At 36.0% G+C, this 22994-nt stretch overlaps 2 protein-coding genes across 8 annotated transcripts; both read left to right on the top strand.

The window, feature by feature from the left end:
• Positions 1 to 633, top strand: LOC147538891 (uncharacterized). Its single transcript, XM_086643036.1, has one exon. The coding sequence runs from the start codon at positions 1 to 3 to the stop codon at positions 631 to 633; it is 633 nt and encodes a 210-aa protein (XP_086499162.1).
• A 4555-nt stretch (positions 634 to 5188) lies between these two features.
• Positions 5189 to 21484, top strand: LOC147538890 (putative RNA-dependent RNA polymerase 5). 7 transcript variants are annotated; one of them, XM_086640241.1, is made up of 21 exons: positions 5328 to 5478; positions 5551 to 5901; positions 6765 to 6933; positions 7057 to 7186; positions 8481 to 8555; positions 10224 to 10416; positions 12414 to 12615; positions 12699 to 12786; positions 12890 to 13033; positions 13175 to 13249; positions 13346 to 13417; positions 14995 to 15101; positions 17537 to 17685; positions 17883 to 18105; positions 18328 to 18553; positions 18670 to 18812; positions 19021 to 19183; positions 20024 to 20168; positions 20284 to 20447; positions 20745 to 21008; positions 21138 to 21484. In XM_086640241.1, exons 2-20 carry the CDS (start codon positions 5646 to 5648, stop codon positions 20976 to 20978), a joined length of 2958 nt encoding a protein of 985 aa, XP_086496367.1. In that variant the 5' UTR covers positions 5328 to 5478; positions 5551 to 5645; the 3' UTR covers positions 20979 to 21008; positions 21138 to 21484. The 7 variants fall into 7 exon arrangements, 5 of the variants coding, with proteins under 5 accessions (XP_086496366.1, XP_086496363.1, XP_086496368.1 ...); XR_015225171.1 differs by having other exon boundaries at positions 5344 to 5478; positions 6735 to 6933; positions 20024 to 20125; XM_086640238.1 differs by having other exon boundaries at positions 5344 to 5478; positions 6735 to 6933.
• Positions 21485 to 22994: the final 1510 nt, after the last annotated feature.

Genomic DNA, 22994 nt, shown 5'->3' with positions numbered 1-22994 from the left:
ATGACGATGATGGCTAAAATAATGTGGTTTATATGGAAGGTGAGATGCGAAAAATGTTTTTCTTCGAAAGAAACTAATCCAATGCAGGTTATCAAAATGATCCAAAATTATACTACATCTATCAAATTACCAACCAAAGGCGAGAAGGAGGAAAATAACACCAACTGGCTTCCACCAGAACCTCCTTTTCTCAAATTTAATGTGGATGCATCATTCATAGCATGCACGGAACCAGCAGGAATTGGATGGATCCTACATGATGAAAATGGAGACTTCATTGCAGCACAAACGGATATAACCAGAGGACAAACGGCGGAGGAATGTGAATGCCTAGCTATTCTAAATGCAGTTCAATGGGCTTTAAATTACAAAATCTCACATCTCCATATCGAAAGCGACAACCTCAACTTAATGAACTACCTCAATGACAATACATGGGAAATCGAGTGGCAAACAAAAAAGCTTTTGGTCAACTTCGGAGCTCTTATATCCAACTTCGTGGAAACGAGATTCACTCATGTGCCAAGAACCCTGAATATGAAGGCAGACAAATTGGCAAAATGGGGAAGACAACAGAGGACTCAGCGACAATGGCACTCGAGAATCTCGATGAATCTTGATCTTGCTAGTTAATCTTGTACTTTTCAACAAAAAAAAAATGATAAAATAACCCCAACAAAAACACTAAACAGAAACACTAATAAGAATAATCTTAATTATTTGCTCATAGTAACTCTCGATTGACACTCAAAAAACACATAAACAACCCCCTCTTGTTAAAGAAACATGATTACACGAGTACAATAGGCAATCATACATCACACGTCAATAGACTTGGATATATCACAAGGATGCATTATGCTTATAATCGTCATAAATGTGTCTTAAAGACACTCATCAATACACTGTCACTGTTTGGGAAATACAATTTAGTTATTTGATTTGAGTTGTTAAAGATTTAGATCTATATTTTTCTAAAAAGTTTTATCATTGAAGATTGAGGTATTAAACTAGTGGGTTGTTTTTCGTCGTTTTGAATTCTGCAATAAATAATTTATGATTAAAAATCTTAGTTTTACGTGATATATATTTTGCATAAATTTTGAAATAATTATACCGTAACGGATCGAAAACGTCTAACTAGCATACTCCGTACTTGTACCGGAACATACCGCGTTTTAAGTAACGTGATGCTAAACTTCCACTTCTCTTTTGGGATACTCTCGAACCTGCAGTATATTTTATCGATAGATTTCCCACACCAGTGCTTATGAACCAATCTCCTCTTGAAGCTCCTTCATACAAAACTAGATTACATTTCCTTGAGGATTTTTTATTGTGCTTGTTAATTATCCATGTCTTAGACCCTATAGACATCATAAATTTGAATTCAGATCATCTTGTCACATCTTTCTTGGCTATAGTCCTAAACATGATGATTATAAGTTTTCAATCCAACCAACACCCAGATTATTATCACCTGATCAAATATAGTGTTTGATGAAAATTGTTTCCCGTATTCATCTCCTTTATCCTCTTCATCTATAACTCCATCTGTTACTTTTCCTCTCACTCCTCTACCTTCTTCATTTTCTTCCTATCTCCTAAATTACCCTCCTCAAGGTCAGCTTTCAACCCCTCATTCCCCTTCTAATTCTCATGTTGTTGTTGTTGTAGTTGTTGTTTCTCTGGTATTATGAAAAATCAAGAATTTGATCTTCATGTCTTGATGAAAATAGGGATACACTTTGTTGAATGAGATGTCCTTCGACCAAAGATGCAATACGAGCTATTTGTCGGAGAGAACAATTGATGAAGAAGATCATAAATATATCACGCAAAGCACATTTCCATTTCAACGAATATACCATAAATATATGGAATAGTCTATATAAAGAATTAATGCTTATCATAAGTCTTAGATGTGTACTAACTCAAAATCCTGATTTAGAGTTAGTTGTTCTCGTACCCAGTGGCGAAGCCAGAAACTTATGTCAATGGGGGCACTTCTTAGTCATAACTTACTGAAAAGTTTACGTGAGGGGTTCATTCAAATCTAATACATGACTATTATGGTACTAGGTCCTCTACTATCACTATAACAATTATTAAATCATTACATCTTTCTAAATAATTATCAAACCATTACATTTTTTCATCATAAGTGCAAATTACTATTTATCTACACATTTATCTTTCGATCTCGTGGCTAGTTTAAACAATGTTCATACCTAAAATAATGGTGGATCTGTTTTGAGTTTCAAAATATCAATAGAGCGACAAACAAACACTTTTGTTTATACAGTATCCATGGAGCCGAAGAAAATTAAAATTTAAAGAAAGTGGCGACAGACACAAAGATCTTTACACATTAGAGTCCGTACTTACAGAAGATGTAAAACAACTATTGGCGTAAAGTATTTATGTTGTCCGCTTCAACTTGAAATAAACGATACAATTATTAATAAATGAAGGCAAGAAGAAATCGAATATTTTCTTTTTGTAATCGTCTTGCTTTGATATAGCAATACGGAGAAATTATAAAGATGCTTTTATATTTCAAATGAAAATTTTGACATAAATTAAATAATTTAATAAGCAGTAAAAAGCTTAGTGGGTTAAGAATTCCAAAAATAATTAGAGGACCCATGGATTTGAAACCAGTACCTGTTGGGACGTAGGCAATGAATCCTACCATTACCCTGTGGCTTGCCTTCGAGTATGAATTGGAGCCTTACTATTCATATTCGGTAGCAGTATATGTCAGAATAGAAACCCGTCATGGCAGATTGGCGGTGGGGGCACATGCCCCTATGTGGCACCGCCCCTGCTCGTACCAAACTAATTTATTAGTAACTCGTCATGTGGAATCAGACTCGGACAAACTTTAGGTTTAGATTCGAGAGCGCGACGAGACGTCATGATCGAGATTTTGATAACTTTAGCTCCTTCAAATTCAGGAAATACCGGTTCAACTACTTTTGAGCTAGGTACCGATGCCAACTACTGCACTACATATAGCTCCTCACTCGTTCCATTCATCCAACCACCCATCTTCACCCTATGGTTACTCGAATAAGGGATGGTATAAGAAAATCAAAGGTTTACTATCAATCTTCAATGATTTGAATGTGAAGAGCTTCTACCTCAACTTTCTCTCAATCCTCTAAATACCCTGAGTGGAGACGAGCTATTTCTGAAGAGATTAATGTTCTTATTCACAATGGTACTTGGGTTCTCACTCCTCATTCTCCAAATATGAACATTGTTGGCTGCAAATGAGCATTTCGAATAAAGAAGAAGGCAGATTGATCCATCTCTCTTTACAAGGCTAAATTAGTTTAAAGGCTTTAATCAAATAGAAGGTATTAATTATGGAGACACCTTTAGTCCAATCATCAAGCCAATATTTATTAGAGTAATTCTCTCGTTGGTTGTTTCACAAAATTGAGATATAAGGCAACTTAATATTAAGAATGTCATTCATAATGGCTACTTAAAAGAGGAGGTTTATATTAGCCAACCACCAAAATTTGTTGATTTGGTTAAGCCACATAATGTGTGTATATTACAAAGATCACTATATGGTCAAAATCAAGCACCGGGAGCTTGGTTTGACAGATTGAGCTTCTTATTACTTAGCCAAGGCTTCTCTGCATCCAAAATAGATACTTCCCTTATTCATCAAACATGTAGTTTCCCCGGTCATCTATTTTTTGATATATGTTGATGATGTAATTATCAAAGGGGGTACCCCTACTCCCATCCACCAAACTATCTCCTCATTATCAACTGAATTTGACATTACAAACTTTGGTGAGCTTAATTTCTTTTTTTAACGTTCAAGCCAACTAAATAGTTACATGTTTGACCCTTTTTCAACGCCAATGTATCTCCAATCTTCTAATTAAAACAAAGATGACAAGGGGTAAGTCTGTATCCAGCCCCATGACACCTAATACAACACTTAGAAGAAATGAAGGAGAACCATTATCTACATCAGACATTCAACCATATCCCAACTCAGTTGGTGCCCTCCAATGTGAAACTATTACCAGACATGATATATCTTTTTATGTTAACCAAGTGTGTTGATTTCTTCAACAACCCCCAAGATCATTGGGAGGTTGTTAAAAGAATCATATTCAAATCATATTACTGGTCATGGTTTCTCCATCACGCGATCACATCTTTCTCTTCATGCCTTTTCTGATAAAACACATCCTCACCATGAAGCCTTTTCTGATGCAAACTGGGCAGGTGTCCTGATGATCATAAATTAACTGGAGGTTTATTGGTTATGATGGGCTTTAATATGATATCTTGGTGTTGGAAGAAACATAACACCGTGGCTCGTCTCAGTACAGAAGCAGAATACAAGGCTCTTATTGATGCTACGACTGAACTAAATTAGATTCGATCTATATTTGAGGAGTTACATATCTCTGGAATAAAACCTCTCACTCTATTGTGTGACAACTTTAGTGCCACTTACCTCACTGCAAATCCCATCTTTCATTCACGAATGAAACATATTTGAAATCACTTATCACTTTGTCCATGACATGGTAAAGAAGAAGTTAGAGGTTCAACATATTTCGACTCAAGATCAACTTGCTGACTAGGCCACTCTTCACCTCTCTGTTCACACTTCTTCGTTCCAAGGTCAACATTGTTCCACCCATGTTGAACCGCAAGGTGTTGTTAAGGAGAGTGATCACTAACCTAACATCAGTGGATTTAAAATAAATAAAATGTCTATGATTTTATATTCCTAAGTAATGATGCATACATAAGCGAACGTCTAGAATGTCTCGAGCTAATAATATAGATATTCAAGAACATAAGTTTCAAATCAAGACATGGGTGGATATTTTAAATGTAGCATACTAAAATACTGATTTTTAAGAGAATTTCAAATGTGGGTGCGTATATTGGTGTCCCTTCCTTTTTACTCTTGGACCTACCTCTTTCTTAGCGCCTCTATAGATTGGGGTAATATCAAGGCATCCGTATTGAACCTAATGATGGCATCCGTATTGAACCTAATCCGTGCAGGAGTTTGCACGACACATATTAGGCACAACCCGAGTGCCCTCGGACTACATCATCCGTGACCCTCCAACTGTTCAATCCGAGACCCATGACCACAGAAGTGCTAAGAGAGGGATGGTATGGGACTAAGAGCAAAACGAATGGGGCCTTTAGGGGGGCACACTTCATATGTACACAAGTATCTATATCTTTGACCCCTAAATCATGCCAAGTGTACAGCCCATAATTTGTCAGTTGAAACCATGCCTTGACAGATTTGAAAATCTTCAGATGGGACGTTGGAAGCGCAGTGCGCACCCCTCTCAGTTCGTCCTTTTAATTGGAGAGCGGGAAAAGAAAAGTCATTCACCAACCGAGAATGAAAGAATCCTCTTTTCCCCTTTCACAAAAATAGTTTCTTACTATTCAAAACACTTTATAAGAGTTAAAGCATGAAAGAATCCTCTTTTCCCCTTTCACAAAAATAGTTTCTTACTATTCAAAACACTTTATAAGAGTTAAAGCATCAGATAATTTGAAGATTCAAAACCCTAGTTTCTATAACATCAGATTACCCTTCTACAGATGAAGAATCTCTACATGTAGAAGAAATGTTCAAAAAAATATACAGAGAAGATTTATTTGTAGGATCGGAACCGGATAATCAAGGAAAGACCGGACTTGCTTTGATCGGAGAAGAAGAAGAAAAAGGCGATTCTGTTCTGAAACCACTTCAACGAGCTCGAAACCTCACTAATTGTGTTAAAAACGCTTCGTCAACATCAAATCCTTGTGATCCAAGTCGAGAAAGCTTCTTCTACAGTGAAATGCAGAAATCCGATTGTTCAATCTCTCCACCTCCGAAAGGTAATCTTCTTTCAATGTAATCTGTTCGTTTTTTTTGTACTTTTGAGTTTTTTTTTGCGGTTCGATTACGTTTTTTCTGTGTCAGGAAAGATTACTTATTTTTTGAAATTTTGGTATTTCTTGAATCCCTCTACGGCTCTGCGCTAGGGTAAAGTTATTGTTACTTTTTTAACGGAGTATATTATCATGGTTCTTTGAGCTAGGGTTTAATATGGTTCTAAGTTTTTGCAGTTGGGAGTTACGGACCATTTCACGCCCTACTTAGATAGTGGTCTAAATCTGGAGATAACCCAGTGTCAAACTTGTGTTTATTTGCTTGTTGTTATCATTCTAATGGAGTTAGATCATAAACAAAGTGTTTATGCTCAATGCATGTGTTTTCAGCTGTAAAAACAAGTCTGAATTTGACAAGTAGGCTTGTTTTAAGGTTTGATTTTAGAAAGAATTAAATGCATGCAAGAACTTAAATTATAAAAGTAATTTACACATAAATAAAACCCAGAGTCAGATTTAGACCTTCAAAGAAAAACAAACAACACCAAAGGTCTGAATTGACTCTCATATTTCAGAATGTTTGTTCTAGTCTGACTGGCTATTTGGGTCATTTGAGTCGAGTCAGATTCATACAATGAGAAAAACAAATACCATTTAGATTTTCAACTTTAAAGGAGCATGTGTCCTGAAGTTTTGGTGGTTTACACAAAACATACTAGCTTTTCTGTGCCATAGTCTGTTAGATGTTTTAAGATTTATATGGTATCTCTGAAGTGTTTGTACTAGTTTGTGTTGCCTGATAGTTGAATTTTATCTGCTTATATGCTTCATTCTGTTAGCTGATGCTGGCGCACGTGGCTCGAGTTCAGAGGAAGGAAGGAAATCACATATTTTGAATGGGGAACGGCAAAGGATGCAGAATGGCTTCAACTCACATAGCTTGGAGAAGCTAAGGAGACCAGAATGTAGTCCACACTTAGTAGCTTTGAGTGAACTTGAATTTAGGAAGTCCTTTTTGATATTAAGCTATTGTGGGAAGTAAGTTGGTGGTTGATTCATTTTGACCTTCTCCAATAGTTTCCATAGTTATTTTTGTTGTCTGGTTTCCTCATTGTGGTTGAATAAGTTAACGTGGTTAATATTTGCGATTCTTTTATTCAGGAAGAAGCTGGAGGATTACTTAACTTTGGAGGCAATTCAAAGAATGAAAAACTTGCCGATGACTGTGTTTGAGTCCGAACTTTGGAAAGTGTTGGGTTGTAGATGTGTGGAGAAAACAGATAGAAGGGAGGTGATTATCACTAACTAATTTGCTTGTATTTCTAGTTACTATTAATATGATTTAGCGTATGTGTCATTCACAGAGTATTCATCTTGTGTGGTATAAAGCATACATTTGTATATTGTTGAAGCATACTGTGCAGTGTAAATTTTTTTTTATCTTGTCGTAGAAACTACCTTTTCGAGATTCCTCAGTTCTTATTTGATAAGCGTTACTCTATTGATCGCTCTCTTACTACTTTTTTGTTATTTGAAATTGTCAAAAGGGTTGATGGGCCCGACCCTTACAAAGTTATTGGAACACTAACAATGGGAAATTAGAAATAATTCAAAAAGGACTAAAAAAAATAAACGAATGAAAAAAGTTACAATCCACTCAAGAGGACCGAACTCTAATTACACCCCTCTTAACATCACATAATATCCTCTTTAGGTCTTCTAGAAACACAGCCGGTAACATTTCAATAGTCCCCATTATTGTTTGCATTTAGAAAGATAATATGCCGCCTGATGGCTGATTCACCTCATGGTACACATGTATTATCAAGCATTCGTCAAATTGCAACCAAAGTGCTCGAATCTCACGGTAGAGACGGGTAATTTTCGAAGGAATTTCGTTCACATTTTTGGTCAGAACGAAAACGGTGAATGAAGAATCAGTTGCAATCTTACCTGCCTCCTTCCATACTTCAATGCCAATTGCAAAATGCAAACCCACATGTACTCCCAGCAGTTCATGTGCTAGTACCGACTCTTTCCCTATTTTAGTCGCGGCAGCAAGTATTGGGTCTCCTGAAGAGCCCCTTAATATTGCACCAAAGCCAACTGAAGAAGAATCGAGAGCCCCATCAGTATTTCTCATTTATGTGATTTTGAACTTGTGATTGCCAAGTAAAACTTTTATAGCGAAACAACGAATTTATTATCAGCTAGAGAAACATACTACAAATTCATGAGCATAGCATACAGTGAAGAACAACTTCTCTTTGTTATCTCAAAGCAGTTTAACTGGAATTGCGTATTAACATTTTAATGTTTTCTAATGGCTAATTAGCCATTGTTTATAGGCATAAAGGGGACTAATTTATGAAATAAACAAATCTTCGAATTTTCACATCGTTGAGTGAGAATAATAATTTGATAAAATAGGAAGAGAAGACTAAATGCTAGGCTTTTAACCTAAGTAGTTCGGCTAGGACCTCGGTCTCTTCCTCACTAGGATCAAGCAGGAAAATCATTGTGTTTCTCTCCCGTGCAATCTAATAAATAGAAGGCTTTAAAAATGTATCCTTTTTTTCCTGTAGAATCTTGATTGGAACTCAGAAAACACATTTATGTACCACTGCCACGTGGATCCAGCTGGGAATCACATATTTAAGGTATGCATTTCTTCTCTACACTATATCCATATATACTTCATTTTCTTTGTGAACTTTTGGATCTTTTTCAGTTTTTCTCTCCACGCCATATCTTTCGTCCTCCCCTGGGTCAAAATTTTTAAACTCACAAGAAAATAATTTGGAAACTCATCTATATGGTTGCATAATGTTTCCGAAGTACATGTTTGCCTCTCAAGCGTTTCAAAAACGCATAAAAGATGTTGATTATTTGAATCTCTTTGCAATTGTTTAATAAAGTTTTAAAAGATGCCGGAGGGCCATCACTATCCTCATGCTTATGATTAACATTATGCTTTAGTTGGGTACTGGTTACTTTTGAGCTCAACAAAATTACAAGGTTTTTTCGGAAATGCAGAAACTTTTTATATCATGGTGCCATTATGGTCACTTGAAATGCAACGATAAGTAAATGTTGTAATAATGCAAAAAAGTCTAGTTCTAGCATTTAGGAACTTGTTGTTGTATCTACTCTCCTACGAGTCTAATAAGAAACGTCTCCCTGTTCTCAAATTTTCTGAAAGACCTCCCTGAGTGATACTACATCCAGTTAATTTTCAGCTAAATATTGAAGACTCCGAGCAACTTGACTTATGCTCCACGTCTCCAACAATAGAGTGCCAAATACCCAATAAATCTCCCAAGTTGGATGCTCAAACCTCTTTCAATGTTGCCTCAGTTTAATGCATGCATTTCATTAAATATGAGTGCCTGATCACATTGGTCAAAATCAGTAGAAAAAGTAGAAACGACCGATACATCGCCCGTAAAATTAGTATAAATAGTATGCTGGAGTTCAAATATAGATTTCGAAACTCATATCTTCATAATAATGCAACAGCATTGAAGCCAAAATGGAAAATTCTGAAACGTGGATATTATGACAAAGATAACAATTTTTTTTAACTCGTGCAACTGTCCTACACTATCACTTTCACTTTCTGCTATTTGACTTCCCTGCCCTTATAAATGTTATATTTGTTTTCTTGTTATAACAATTTTTCGGGCTTAATAACTATTTTTTAAACACAAAGAATAGAAAATGATGTACTGTAATGATGAGTAATGACCAAGTTTTTCCATTATGATCGTCTTCTGGTCGGCTTTGATTTTTTTCTCAATTTTCTATTTCGCAATAGTAATCATTTTGATGAGGAAATTTTTATAAAGACAGTTTTTTCCTGTGATAAGAATCACAACAATAGACATCGCTTCTCCTGTTACCCAAATATTGGTTCAAAGTTTAAACGCAAATAGAACAATCACGTCAAATATGGTTTCAGCTGCCTATTGGTTTGCACACATTATGTACAATTTGCAGGCAGTGTTACACGAGTTTGTACAGTAGTACAGGCTTGCATAGTTTGCATCGCTTGCACATGTTCGACCAAGTTAAAAAAAGTATTGACCAGTCTTTTTTTACGAAGACCAAGAGAAAATAGGGTTCGCTGGATTATTTCCAGTCGAAGTAAATGACTAGCATTTGAAGGTGTAAAAGTGTAATTATTTCATTTTCTCTACTAATTAATATCCACATCACTTGGGCGGTCATGTTACCTAAGGAGATATTAATTTTAAAGACTCACATTTACTGTTACTTTTCTTCTCTTTTAAATTGTTCTTTACATAGTCTGTATTCTTCATGTACAGGGACCATATCTGCAACCAGGAAAAACTCACCTTCACAGGGTTTTAGGGGATGACAATGTATTACTTGTCAAGTTTGAAGAAAGAAGAGTGGGTGCTAATAGTTCATCGATTATATCTAATAGTTCAAATAATGTGTACCAGAGGGTTGGAAAAGAAGGAATTCTTGTTGGTTTGCGTCATTATCGTTTTTTCGGTGAGTGACAAGTTAATTCATTTTGTTGGGTGACATTTAAGAATATTTTAAATTTCAATATTACTTTATCTTTTTTTCATGGCTTTACTTTTTCCGGTATCAGTATGAATTTACATTATTTTCCGGTTGAGTAGAATAATGTTACCAGAACCTCTACCCTCCTTGTGGATCGTTGATCAGTTATTTACCCAAATTCTCTGTATGAGTATATAGATTTGAGTAATGAAGTTTAAGATGTTTTTGGTTGTTAGTTGAAGCAGTTGAGATTTTAATTTATACTGGGCAGGGAAATAATCTAAAGTGTACAGTTGTACGCCACTCTAAAGTAGTGCACAATTATGCTACCCTAACTTATCAAATAATGAAATGGCAGCGTGCCAGCGTGCCTGGTATCAGATATTCGTAACACGAACCAAAGTGACCTGCATCCTAAGCAACACACTTGTCTTGGTTTAACTTTTGTTATGTGAAGAGCAAAATTTGTAGTAAATGGGTAGGTGGTTAAGAACTTAAAAAGGCTTCTCATAAAGATGTTCAAGTGTCTTAAAAGGGTCAGAAGGTCTTCAACATGTGCTTTAAGTTGTCGGGGAGTGCATATAGGGAGAGGGAGGTAGAACATTATTCTGGTTACATATTGATAAATTGATTTTTATCTACTCCTTGTTAGACCTGCAAATCGTATTATATATTGATAATTTAATACTCCCTTTGACGGCTTGAGTTTAAAAATCAAGTGGTAGTTTCGATGACATTAGAACTGAAGATCTATAGAGAATGTGAGGAGATTGGTATATATGAATCATTTCCTTGTTCCCATAAACCCTTAAATGTGTATGCGTGTGTGTTTCCTTTTAGAGCAGTTATTGACATCGGCCATGTTGCGATCTGCACTGATTTGTTAATGTTATCTTATTTATTCTATGAATATTTTTTCTTCTCGCTTTGGCTACAGCACATTGTGATGTATTGGTGTATAGAGGTAGAGGTAGATATGTTTGGATGAGGTAACTGGTCAGCCGAGAGGTTGTTGTGGAAAGGGGCAGTAGTCGAGTGGCCCGCATCGCTCATGAGGAGTTCCATTGACAGCTGGATGGGATGATGTGGGAGATTATTACGGTTTTCGAATTGGATGGTTGAATGGGAGTGATGGTTGGTCGAGAGGGTAGAGGGAGAAGAAGTGGGATGAAAATTTTGTACTTCTAGGTCTCACGGTTTCTGTTTATGAAGTTTGATCACTTTCGGTGTCGATGTCAACTTGTTTGAAGATGCCATCATCTCCTTCCATAAATGTTCTACCTTAGAATCATAAGCTTCAACCTTAGACTCTGTCAAGACCCTTCCGAGCGTTCCTCAATTCTGATAAGAAAGTTGGAGTCTTGTTAGCGACCGAAGTTAGTAGCGTCAAACTGTCAATGATGTATAGGTAACCTTTATTGTCCCAAAAATCTTGTGGCTTACGATTCCACTTAATGTAGCAACACGTGAGAGCTTCAAAATAAAGAGTAAAAGCAGAGTAAAAGAAGAATTTAAAGAGGCAAGAAATTAAAGAGGAAGATAAAAGTGCAGCCAGAATTTGTACATTATTAAACAACTAGTTACCCTGGTCCCTGGACTGGTCCTATCTGATTCTGAATTAGCCGTCGCTACGTTTCCAAGGACGAGCAGAATTGAAATAGTGAAATTCTTGGGATAAAACTTCTAGTTGTATTCTTGGGATAGAACTTATCTTGCAAGAGACCATTAAGGTAGAAAAAGGTATAAAATATTTTAAATGTTCTAATTCTTAATTGCTAGATAAATATAAATACTATAACTACAGGGTGTTATGGTACACGTACATTCAAAATGCCTTGTCAAAAGTGAACTGTAACTTATGTTAGTTTCATGCTTACTAATTTCTGTGTTCTCTACTCTATTTGCATTTTTTTCGCATTCTGGATATGATTTTAGGAATGTAAGATTATTTCTCATAATTTACATTGTCTTACTTGGATCAGTTTATAAAGATGGAGGCAAAGAGGAGAAGAAGAAAAATTCCACTTCCTCAGCTGTCAAGTGTTACTTTGTGTGCATGGGATCTAGTTCTTCTTTGGATGAAAGAAACCCACCTTCTCTTTTATTCAATAAATGTATTTTTGAAGCGCGATCAGTATTCATGCATATACACAAAATTTCCACCGTTGCAAAATATATGGCTAGGTATGTCGGGGATGACCCTTACGATTTGAATTTGTATCTTATTCAGTTGGGTTTGAAAAATTGCCAAAAGTTTGGTGTTGCAGGTTTTCACTTATTTTGTCTAAAACCATAAAGTTAGAAATAGACCTGGCATCTGTACATATTGAAAGAATCGAAGATCAACCTTGCCGGGTATATTGTTTCTGCTTACCTTGGTTAATGTGCTTATTTTCCCGTCCAATTTTTTGAAGTCTACTTGAGAAAGATGAATATGCAAATCTTTCACAAATTGCAGGATCAAAATGGTAAGATTGTTAATAATGAAGATGGGGAAGCTCGAATACACACTGATGGAACCGGTTTTATCTCGGAAGACTTGGCTTTGAAATGTCCAAGACATATTGCTAAAGGAAAGTACATCAGTCAGGGTGACTTTCAGGTTAGTTAGAGATTTGAAATTAAAAAAATCTCAACATAAATAAAGTTTCGTGTTAAAGCTAGTAAATGGAAGTATGGAACCTGCTACTTAAGGATGTCATATGTACAAAATAATCTTGTACTTGATTTTTTATGTGTCTAGAGACTCTTAGATCGCATTGCATCTGACAAAGAATCTTCACCAGACAAGCCTTCAAGATCTTATTTTGGCGATCCGGTACAGAAATCTTATTTCTTTTTCGCATATCTGACATGTCTTATCCTGTCATACCTTATATTTATATAACACATATATCCTTTTCTATATGTCCAGCCTTTGCTCATCCAGTTTCGTTTATTCTACAATGGCTCTGCGGTCAAGGGAACCCTTCTCGTTAATAAGAAGGTATACTCCAAAATTTAATTGCTTGTATAGGAATTTGCAATCTTTTATAATCTCTCTTCTTTTTCCAAGTGAAGTTCTAAGGTTAGTGCAATTTAGATGCAATAAGTAGACGTAACAGTAAATATTGCAGCTAAAAATCTTTTCTGAAATCATTTAAAAATAGAAGAAGAGAATCTTCCTGATTATTGTGTAGATTTTAGGAAATGTAAAAGAGAAAAAGAAACCGAGACAAGCATAAAAATAGGGGTGTAGAGAATTATACTTTTGCATTTACGTTGGATTAGAGAACCACCTTACTTAGTTTGGTCAGATTGGGTTACTAGAGATCATCATCAGTATGAGAAATGCTGTTTCAGCCTCCAACAGGAAGAGGCCAGTGAAGAAGATAGGAATCTGATTTGATGATCCCTGACCATGAAAACACAGTCTATCTACTTAGTTTCGTCCCAGAATTACCGTCTACAATAAGGAATGCACTACATCCATCAAAGGATTAGTTCATTTGATATTGATTCACTCTTATCCACAGATATTGCTAATTTCACCCATGAAGCAACTATATCCTTTCTATCTATAGTGGCATGGACACTGTAATTATCATTTGAAAGGATTCTGAGCTCATAGTCAGGGTAGTTTGGTCAGTCTGAGACCAACATATCTGAACAATTGTATAATAACTAATAAGATCATAAACTGTTTAGGGTCCTCGTTATTAGAAACATCCATTGGAATAAAAGAATTTCCTGGTGTATACTGTAAGGAAAGGAAATTGTAAAATCTGTCTTTCCAATGGAAATACTTGTAAAAAGGGGAATATGGTGGAAGGATGAAAGTGTTATTAAATTGTACAGTTATTTTTTTTGGGGGGGGTGGGTACTCCGGTACAACTCACACAAAGATACTCCCACAATTCGACACAAAATCAGCATAAGAATACATATTTTCACGGCCTAACTGTCTACTCCACGCAAACAGTACCCCTAGAACATCCTCCCTCTCCACAGCAAAGCTCGCTGTGGAGTCCCTGAAAATCCCCTCGTTTCTTGCTTTCCATATAGACCAACAGATTGCAGAAGGAACTAGATTCCAAAGGTCCCTCTTCGATTTTTTTTACTTGAACCGTCTTCCATTGCTCCATCGCTAGGAGAATAGAGGCCGGCACACACCAGGCCACATGGACCGATCCAATAAAACAAAGTATGAATGTAGAGTTATTACATGCATAACTAAGTATGAACTTTTGGGAGTTAAATAAAACAAAATATAAAGAAGCGCGTTGAAATTTAATGATGTGCTTGAGACTGCTGGAATGATAACTCTTACTCGTTAAGAAAAGAGTTACCAATTTTTTTTTGAAAGATTAGATTGAATATATAGAAAGAAGAAAGAATATACAACGAAAAAGTAAAGTGGCATTATTCTAACGTAATGTGTCTGTGTATCTGAATATATGATAATCATAATTTATGTAGAACTCTTATGCTAAAAATATGAGTGATGATGTGGAACTCTAGTAAACTATTCAGCCATAGTCCAACAGTGACACTCCTTGCTAAGCCCATTCTCAAAATTCGCAGCTACCCCGTAACACAATTCAGATACGACCTTCAATGATTAAAGTAGAGAGCGACCCAGAACTTCTAAATGCTGAAACTGCCAACTCTTTGGAGATCGTATCAACAAGGTATGCATCGACAAGCTTAACCTGATTCTCTCTTTTACAGATGATCAAAATCTTTATACTTTGGCTGATTGACTCAGTCTTATCTTTATTACAATGAGGCTTACGAGTGTCTGCAAATTGATCCATTTTATCCCGCCTTTGGGTCCTTATTGATTATTGTGCCGACACAACACTCAAAAAGTCGAAATTTACATATAAGATAACATCGACCCCCATGAAAATACTAGTTGGCAAAGCCCGTGAATAAATTAATGTCTTGACCTCTAAAATTATTTGCTCAACTAAACTTAAAATATCTTTAATTATCCTTGTGTTTCGCTCCTTCCACAACACCCACCATATAGCGAAAGGAATAGCAGTTCCTAAGTATCCCTTTGTTGTGTCTAACTTATATCTCTTCCATCTTGTAAAGCAAATGAACGTTTTGTTTCTATTTTCATTTTCTTTACATGGGTTTCTTTTTTTTGGAGAAGGTTCTTCTTATCAAACAATTTTTTTGCAGCTGTAACGTTTCCATCTCATAGATCATGTTAAGCCATCATTCATCATCACGTGGGTTCCCCACTATGGTGTAAAAAGAATATCTTGTCTTTTTATTTAATGTTTGACTTTTACCATGTTTAACCTCTAACCACAATACATTCATGACATGTTTCTTCAATGACTCATCTCTTTGTCAAACTACTTAACACCAGTTAAACAAAGTATGATCTCTGTCAATCATATACAGAGAAATGTCTGGTGATTATGATGGATCAAAAACAAACATAATAGGTTGATCAAGTAACTATTAAAAAGTGTAATTCTGAACCATGACTTACTGGATATAAGATCAAATTCTACGAAAATAACCTTATTGAGCTTACTACTTTACTGTTCTTTAATCAGCAAAAACTTGGAAATTGTTATGTTTTGAACTTTTTAACGCCCATATATGGACGGTGAAATTTCTTACATGGGCGAAATTTTAAAGGAAAACCTACCTTAGATTTTGCTTTATATGGAAGCAAGTCATATACGTGTCCTCACATTTAAAAAAGCCAAATTTATCAAAAATAGTTTACCAGATGTGGGCCCAATTTTTACCATTCATGCAAGAAACTTAACCGTCCATATACATGCGTCCAAATATTCTGGTCAAAAACAATACCTAAATCGTTAGACTGCGTACTCTAATATAGAGCCATAAGTCCAACGAAGAAACAAATGGCATGTTAGTTTCCTCGCTTGCGCCAGGCAAGTTGATTATCCCACTTGGGCAAATAAAGGCGAAAACTGTCCGACAAGGTGTAGCCACGACTTTTGAGTGCAGTCGGAGGTGTATTCTGACCGATTGAGGTCGAACGGAGTTGGTAGGAAATTTTCTAGTGAGATGTAGTGTCATTTGTGAAGAACTTTTCTCTCCTGATGTAGCAGAAAAAAGTCGATTTGAAATGGGAAGTCACTGTTCATGGAAGATTTCCAGTTACACTAATATTTTGCCTCCTAGGAACAAACCAGAGAACAATCTGATTTCTGGTTTAGAGAGCCCGAAGGGCTTCGATAAGTTGCAAGGGAAAAGATATGAGGTGATCAAAATCACCAACAGATATAATTTTTGAGGGTTGGCCTAGTATTGGAACGACCAAGTGATCTTCGTTATTCTTGACCAGAAACTCTAATATGTTCTGGACCTTGGAAACACGATTTTCAGACCTTCATTAGGTGTGAAAGATGGAATGTGATCATATTCTATGGGCACCCATAGTTACTTTATTAGAATGCATGCAAGGATCACATGCCAATTAGATATAAAAACATGGAAATTGAATCATGTCAATTTCTTAAGATCAGAGGAATAGATAGTTGATTTGATTTTATAATTGGCACGATCTACTGGCGCCTCTTTACCATTCTAGTTGGCATGTGATCCTTGCATGCATTCTATTAAAGTAACTCTTAAGTTCCCATAGAATATGATCACACCAACCGTTCCATCTTTCACACCTAAGAAAGGTCGAAATATCGTGTCAATTTCTTAAAATTAGAGGCCCAGAGTTAGATTGTTGATTTGATAAAATAATGGCACCATAAACTGGCGCTTCTTTCCCTTTAATACATACTTTTTTACAAGTACTCCTAGAGTCATTACATGGCATTGATACATCATGAATATATAATATCTAGATACACAATGAATTGAATAAGCCCAATAATTGCCATCGTCAAAGACATTTTGGGCCCTAAAGGCCATGTATAGACCCTTAAAGCCACCTTGGGGGCTAAAGTCCATTTATTTATACCTTTATTTATATCCTTAATAACCCAAGTTTAATAAATAATGGATTTATACTTTTTCTCGTAATCGAACCTCAGTCAGGTTACCTGAGACCTCCGAGTTCGGGTGTTCGAACCTGAGAAATCTATGCTGAAAAGAAGTTCAATTTTTTTTCCAGCAATCCACCAAAGAAGGCATATCTATCTAAGTATTTGATTGCACATCTTACGTATGGAGGAGTTCCTAGGGAGTACTTTCTGAACCTTTTGACCAATGCTTTGGACGATGCTCAAAATGGTCACTACAACAAGCATGCTGCATTAAGAGGTAATGCTTACTGTCGGAGTACATCATCCATATGTTCTTAATCTAATCAATATTGACTTCTGTCAAGTCCTGTTGCATCTGAGATACCTTCCATTTTTAGATCTTTCAATTTTGCTTATGGAATTTGTGTTGTTTGATTTTATCGACCCTGATTTTCTTGCTCTTGGTTTCCTCTAATGACTTTGACTTCGTTCCAGTGTCTCTTAGATATGGGGAGATGGATGATTTTCTTGTACCAAGGATGCTTTTATCTGGAATTCCTATTGATGAACCATATTTACAAGAACGTTTGTCAGTGCTACTGAGGGAAGAAAAAAAGAGTCTTAAAGGAGGGAAGCTTCCTGTGACTGAGTGTTATAATTTAATGGGAACAGCTGATCCAACTGGGCTTCTAAAAAGAGATCAAGTTTGTGTCATTCTGTAAGTTCATTAGTCATTTAATTTTTGGCCATTTTATCAATATATATATATATATATATATATATATATATATATGTATATGTATATGTATATGTATATATATATGTATATATACATATATATATGTTATATATATTATATATTGTGAATAGAACGGTCACTATTAATGAACGTAATTGCCTTATGTTTCAGTTAGCCATTTCATTATCTATTGATTTTCAGTGACGATGGCCAAATTTCGGGGAAGGTGTTAGTGTACAAGCATCCTGGGTTACACTTTGGGGATATCCATGTGCTAAATGCAGTCTATGTGAAAGAGTTGGAGGAAGTTGTTGGCAATGCTAAGTATGCTATTTTTTTTCCTACCAAAGGATCACGATCAGTGGCAGATGAAATAGCAAATAGTGATTTTGACGGTGATTCGTATTGGGTTTCAAGAAATCCACAGGTTTGTAATGTTGCCCTTGATTATGTGCTTCAACAAGTTTTGGGCAACTTCGTAATATGGACAGATGGTGACTAAGCTCTGTAGCTTAAAGCTAAATTAGATTTCTTCTTCTTCAGTTACTGGATTTCAAACCAAGTAGCCCATGGTTACAAACTTATATGTCAGAAAGTGTGCCCCATCGGAAGGTGACTGACTTTTCCCCTGAGGAATTAGAAAATGAACTCTTTCAGCAATTCTTAACGACTCGATTTAATCCGAGGTATTGACTCTCTATTTCTTGCTGATTGTTAAAACTTCTAATTTCCCATGAAATCTACTTCCGCTAAGGGGACCAATAATGGTTTACCTATCAGAGCAGACTGATAAATTTTCTAAATACGTTTTTTGATTTCGTCGTAACTTGTATCTGATAGCAATATTTAGCGACCATTACACTAATAATTGAACTGCTTTTTATTTGCTTTCAGCTACAGTACAGGTCAAGCAGCAGAATGTTGGTTGGGCTTCATGGATAGACTCTTGACACTAGGTGAAGATTGTGTCGAAGAAAAAGTATGTATGAAAGAGAAGATGCTTCAGCTAGTTGACATATATTATGATGCATTAGATGCTCCAAAAACAGGAAAGAAGGTCAGTTGATTATCATATTCTCCTAGAATTGTTATTAAGTAGGGATGTGAAACAGGGAAAATGGTCCATTTAGTAAGTGTTTATCTCTTATCATTTACTTCTGGATACACTTTATATATTTCCCTATTCAATAATCTAGTAATTAACTTGTTAGGTATAAAGTTATTAGGCCCAGAGTCTGATCCCCCAAATATTGCCAGCACAAGAGGGGACCAATAAAAACAGATTTCCGACCTAGAATTTTCTGGGTGCAAAGAGGAAAACATCTAGATCTTAAAGCAATTATCAATCTCAAATCCACAAGTATTCAGCTTATCTGAATTTAAGAAAGGACTTGTTTTTGCAGATTTTGTTATATTTTAGAGAAAACATTAAATAAACTTATCTAAAACATGTAATATACAAATAAATATCAATCATATTTAGTTTCAGATGTATAAAGAAATCAAGACACTTAATTTACTAATACCCCTGAGATGAATTTAGTAAGGTGTAAAAAATTGTCTTCATTTGAAAAATTCCATCTCTCTTTCTCTATTTTTCCCCTAGAATGCCAGTCATAAGCATAAGAAAGCTCGATCGGAGGTGGCTTTTGGGCTTTTGTTAATTAGTTCATATGGTTGCACCTTCACATCCAATGTCAAGTAACATGCGTGCATAAGATTGTTGATTTTTGAATATTTAAAGTTTACGAATAGGGACCCGAAGACATCAAAGTAAAGAAAATGGTTGGAAGATGTCCAGCATTTGAATTCTATCATAAAGTTGCAACATATGAAGTTAGTTCAGTATGTTTCTCTTTCCGTCCACTTCAAAAAAATGTTTCTCTTTCTGTAACAGGTTGAGGTTCCAAGGAATTTAAGACTAAGCAAATTTCCACATTTCATGGGAAGGGCAGATTCTTATCATTCTAGATCAATTTTAGGACAAATTTATGATAAGGTGGAGTCTTTTCAAACTACAGAGGCCGAAAAGAAAGGAAAGGGTTTCTGTTTCAGCTTTTAGTTATAACCGAATCTTGTATACAACAATTAACTTCAATTTTATCTTATATTCTTGTAGATTGTTTACGGTTTTTTCTTTCTCTCTATGATCTACAGAAGTGTGGAAACTTCCTCTCTTCAGTGGAAAAGTTCCAGCGTCATGTGTGTGGTTATGGAAGGAGCGATACGATCAGTACAGGGTTGAAATGACTCATGCTTTAGGACTTCCCGATGATGTAAGAGATGAAGCTGCAGAAGAAGTTATGCTGAAATATAAGAAGGTCCTCCCTCTCTCTCTATATATATATATGTGTGCGCGTGTGTGTGTGTGTGCGCGTGTGTGTGTGTGTGAGACTTGGACAAGCTACTATTCTAGGGACTACTTTTTATAATTTGAAGCGGTACTTAAATATCAGATAAACAAAACAGTTTGTTAATTAGAGATACTAATAACTATTACCAACTCGGAAATGGACACAACTGACATAAAGTATAAACTGTTTCTGTATTTGTTTCTGGACTATTTTATTTAAAACGGACAAAAAGACATCACCAGTTGTTTATTGTTTTAAATGTAGATGTTATATAACGAAACAGAGCTTTCCGAAAGTAAGAAGAATAGAGAGGAAATATACAACGAGGCTTTAGCAATATATCATATTGTTTATGATTATGCAAAAATCAGTGGAGTAGGTAAATGTGGCTTTGCTTGGAGAGTCGCTGGCCATGCCCTCTGTGAACTCTATGCCAAAACATTATGTAAAGATCCAATTATCTGCTCACCGTCTGTTCTTCGCGAACTTCTCAACTAATATTAGAACCTGCCTGATTTTGCAATATAGGTAAGTATGGAACTTTTTGTGATTTATGTATTGTTAAATACTGCACATGTTGGCAGAAAGCAGTTATAATGAATATTATTTCTGTTAAAACATCGAAGGTGACGGTTTATTGTTATGTTTTATTTGTAGGATCCCATGGAACGATACAAGTTGTCAATGTCTTTGCCTTTTTGATGGCTTCAGGTAGATAATTTACTCTTAATTAAAACCATGACTTACTGAACAACTTCCTTTTCAGTCTCTTTGATGGGCAGGGCACATTTTGGTTTAGATGCTTTGACTAGCATTCACGATGTAGCCCTAATTTGAAATTCTGCTTTTTATTAGTAATTGGATTTGAGAAGTACTTGTTAATTATGTAATGGTTGATTAATATACACTAGCTAGTACATAAGGATGTGGTAGTAAAAGTAAATGGATGCCACTTGCCAGTGTTGTTGTAAATGTTGGTAACGAATGGTGGTAGTGTTGCAGTCTATTATCTACTGTATTTTTTTTAGTCATTACAATGACATTAATACATCAAAGAAGTGATAAGCACGATACTGCCAAATTAACACGAACATGCCTAAAGCCCAAGTACGCTATGACCTAAAGCTCAACTAACTATGGCTTAAAGCTCATCCACATTATTTATACCCTAATAATCTCAAGGAACTTTTGGAGTATATGTCAACACTTTAACCACTTGGGAGTGTATATGTGGTGTAAATGTACGTACAAGTAGAGATACTACTGTCATTTACCCATAAAAAATGAGACGATGCTAGTTGAGTGTAATTTCACAGTCGACTGATGACTATTACTGGCCACGGTGTAAACCTAGTGTTACTTTATCTCGTGCCAATCTTCTACTCTTGTGCGAAGTGTGCGAGGATAAACTTGACTAGGATAACGATCTGAACTATCATGAAAGAAAAAAGAATAATTGAATCTTCCCCCCTTTATGGTCATTTGCTTTTGGGGGTGTAATAGTTGATCTGAAAATAATGTGGAGAACTGGTCCTCACTAGTGGTACTAGAAATTTTATGGGTTGATGATGGTTGTAGTGGGGAAGAATGGAGGTGGCCGGCGTAGAGGAAGTGGAGAAGAATAAGTTCGAATTGTGTTAATCATAATAAGGACCCTCTACTATAGTAATATTCCAGCAGCATCCTGATGTAAGCGAAGGAAGATCTGGATTGTTGAATTAATGAACGGCCGAGATAACTAAGGAGAAAGCACCTATAACAACTATAGAGATTAATTTATTCATACTTATGGAATGGAAGAAGGAGATGATGGTTCATCAAGTGGATTAACAAGATTATAAGAATTGGAAACTATATAATCTGGAGAACCATGGGATTTTTAGTTTGAATAGCAAAAGTCCTTTTCCACGGATTTTTTATTTTTTAGGTTGAAAAATCGACTACGATCTACTTTAGGCGAGACAAGGCATTGATACATCATTAAGATGTGATGAGCACGATAACCGCCTAAGTTAAACCAGGAATTAAGGAGGCTTAAAGTCCGACAACATCTACTTTATTTAGTGCCTAAATTACATGGGATAAATATTGGTGATAAACTGCTTCCATCGAGACTCGATCCCAAGACCTCATGGGCTTAAGAGGGATGTCCTACCACTACATCAAGGTGTGGTGAACCTTTACAAGGGATTTAAGTTAATTTTGGCAATGGATTTTGAAGGGTGAAAAACAAAAAAAAGTTTGCCAAACACAACCTCTCATGTTGTCAGCAGAGAGTCGTCATACTCTTTCCCTTTTCTCTCTCTCCATCCCTTCTCCCTGCTCTCTATTTCTCTCTCTAAGTTCCGGCGAAGGGGGAGCCCCCTTCACTGGAACCCTTCGTCTGGTTTCCAGAGACGAAAACCAGACGAAGGTCGTTTGGAAAACCAGACCGTTCCCGCGAAGGGGGGAGCCCCTTCGTCGCAACTTGGCGATCAAGAATGAGAGAGAGAGAGAGAGAGAGAGAGAGAGAGA

This window comes from Eschscholzia californica, unplaced genomic scaffold (assembly GCF_041429995.1).
Source record: "Eschscholzia californica isolate CP2 unplaced genomic scaffold, dmEscCali1.0.p SCAF_5, whole genome shotgun sequence".
Taxonomy (NCBI): domain Eukaryota; kingdom Viridiplantae; phylum Streptophyta; class Magnoliopsida; order Ranunculales; family Papaveraceae; genus Eschscholzia; species Eschscholzia californica.
This window is presented reverse-complemented; position numbering and strand designations above follow the sequence as displayed.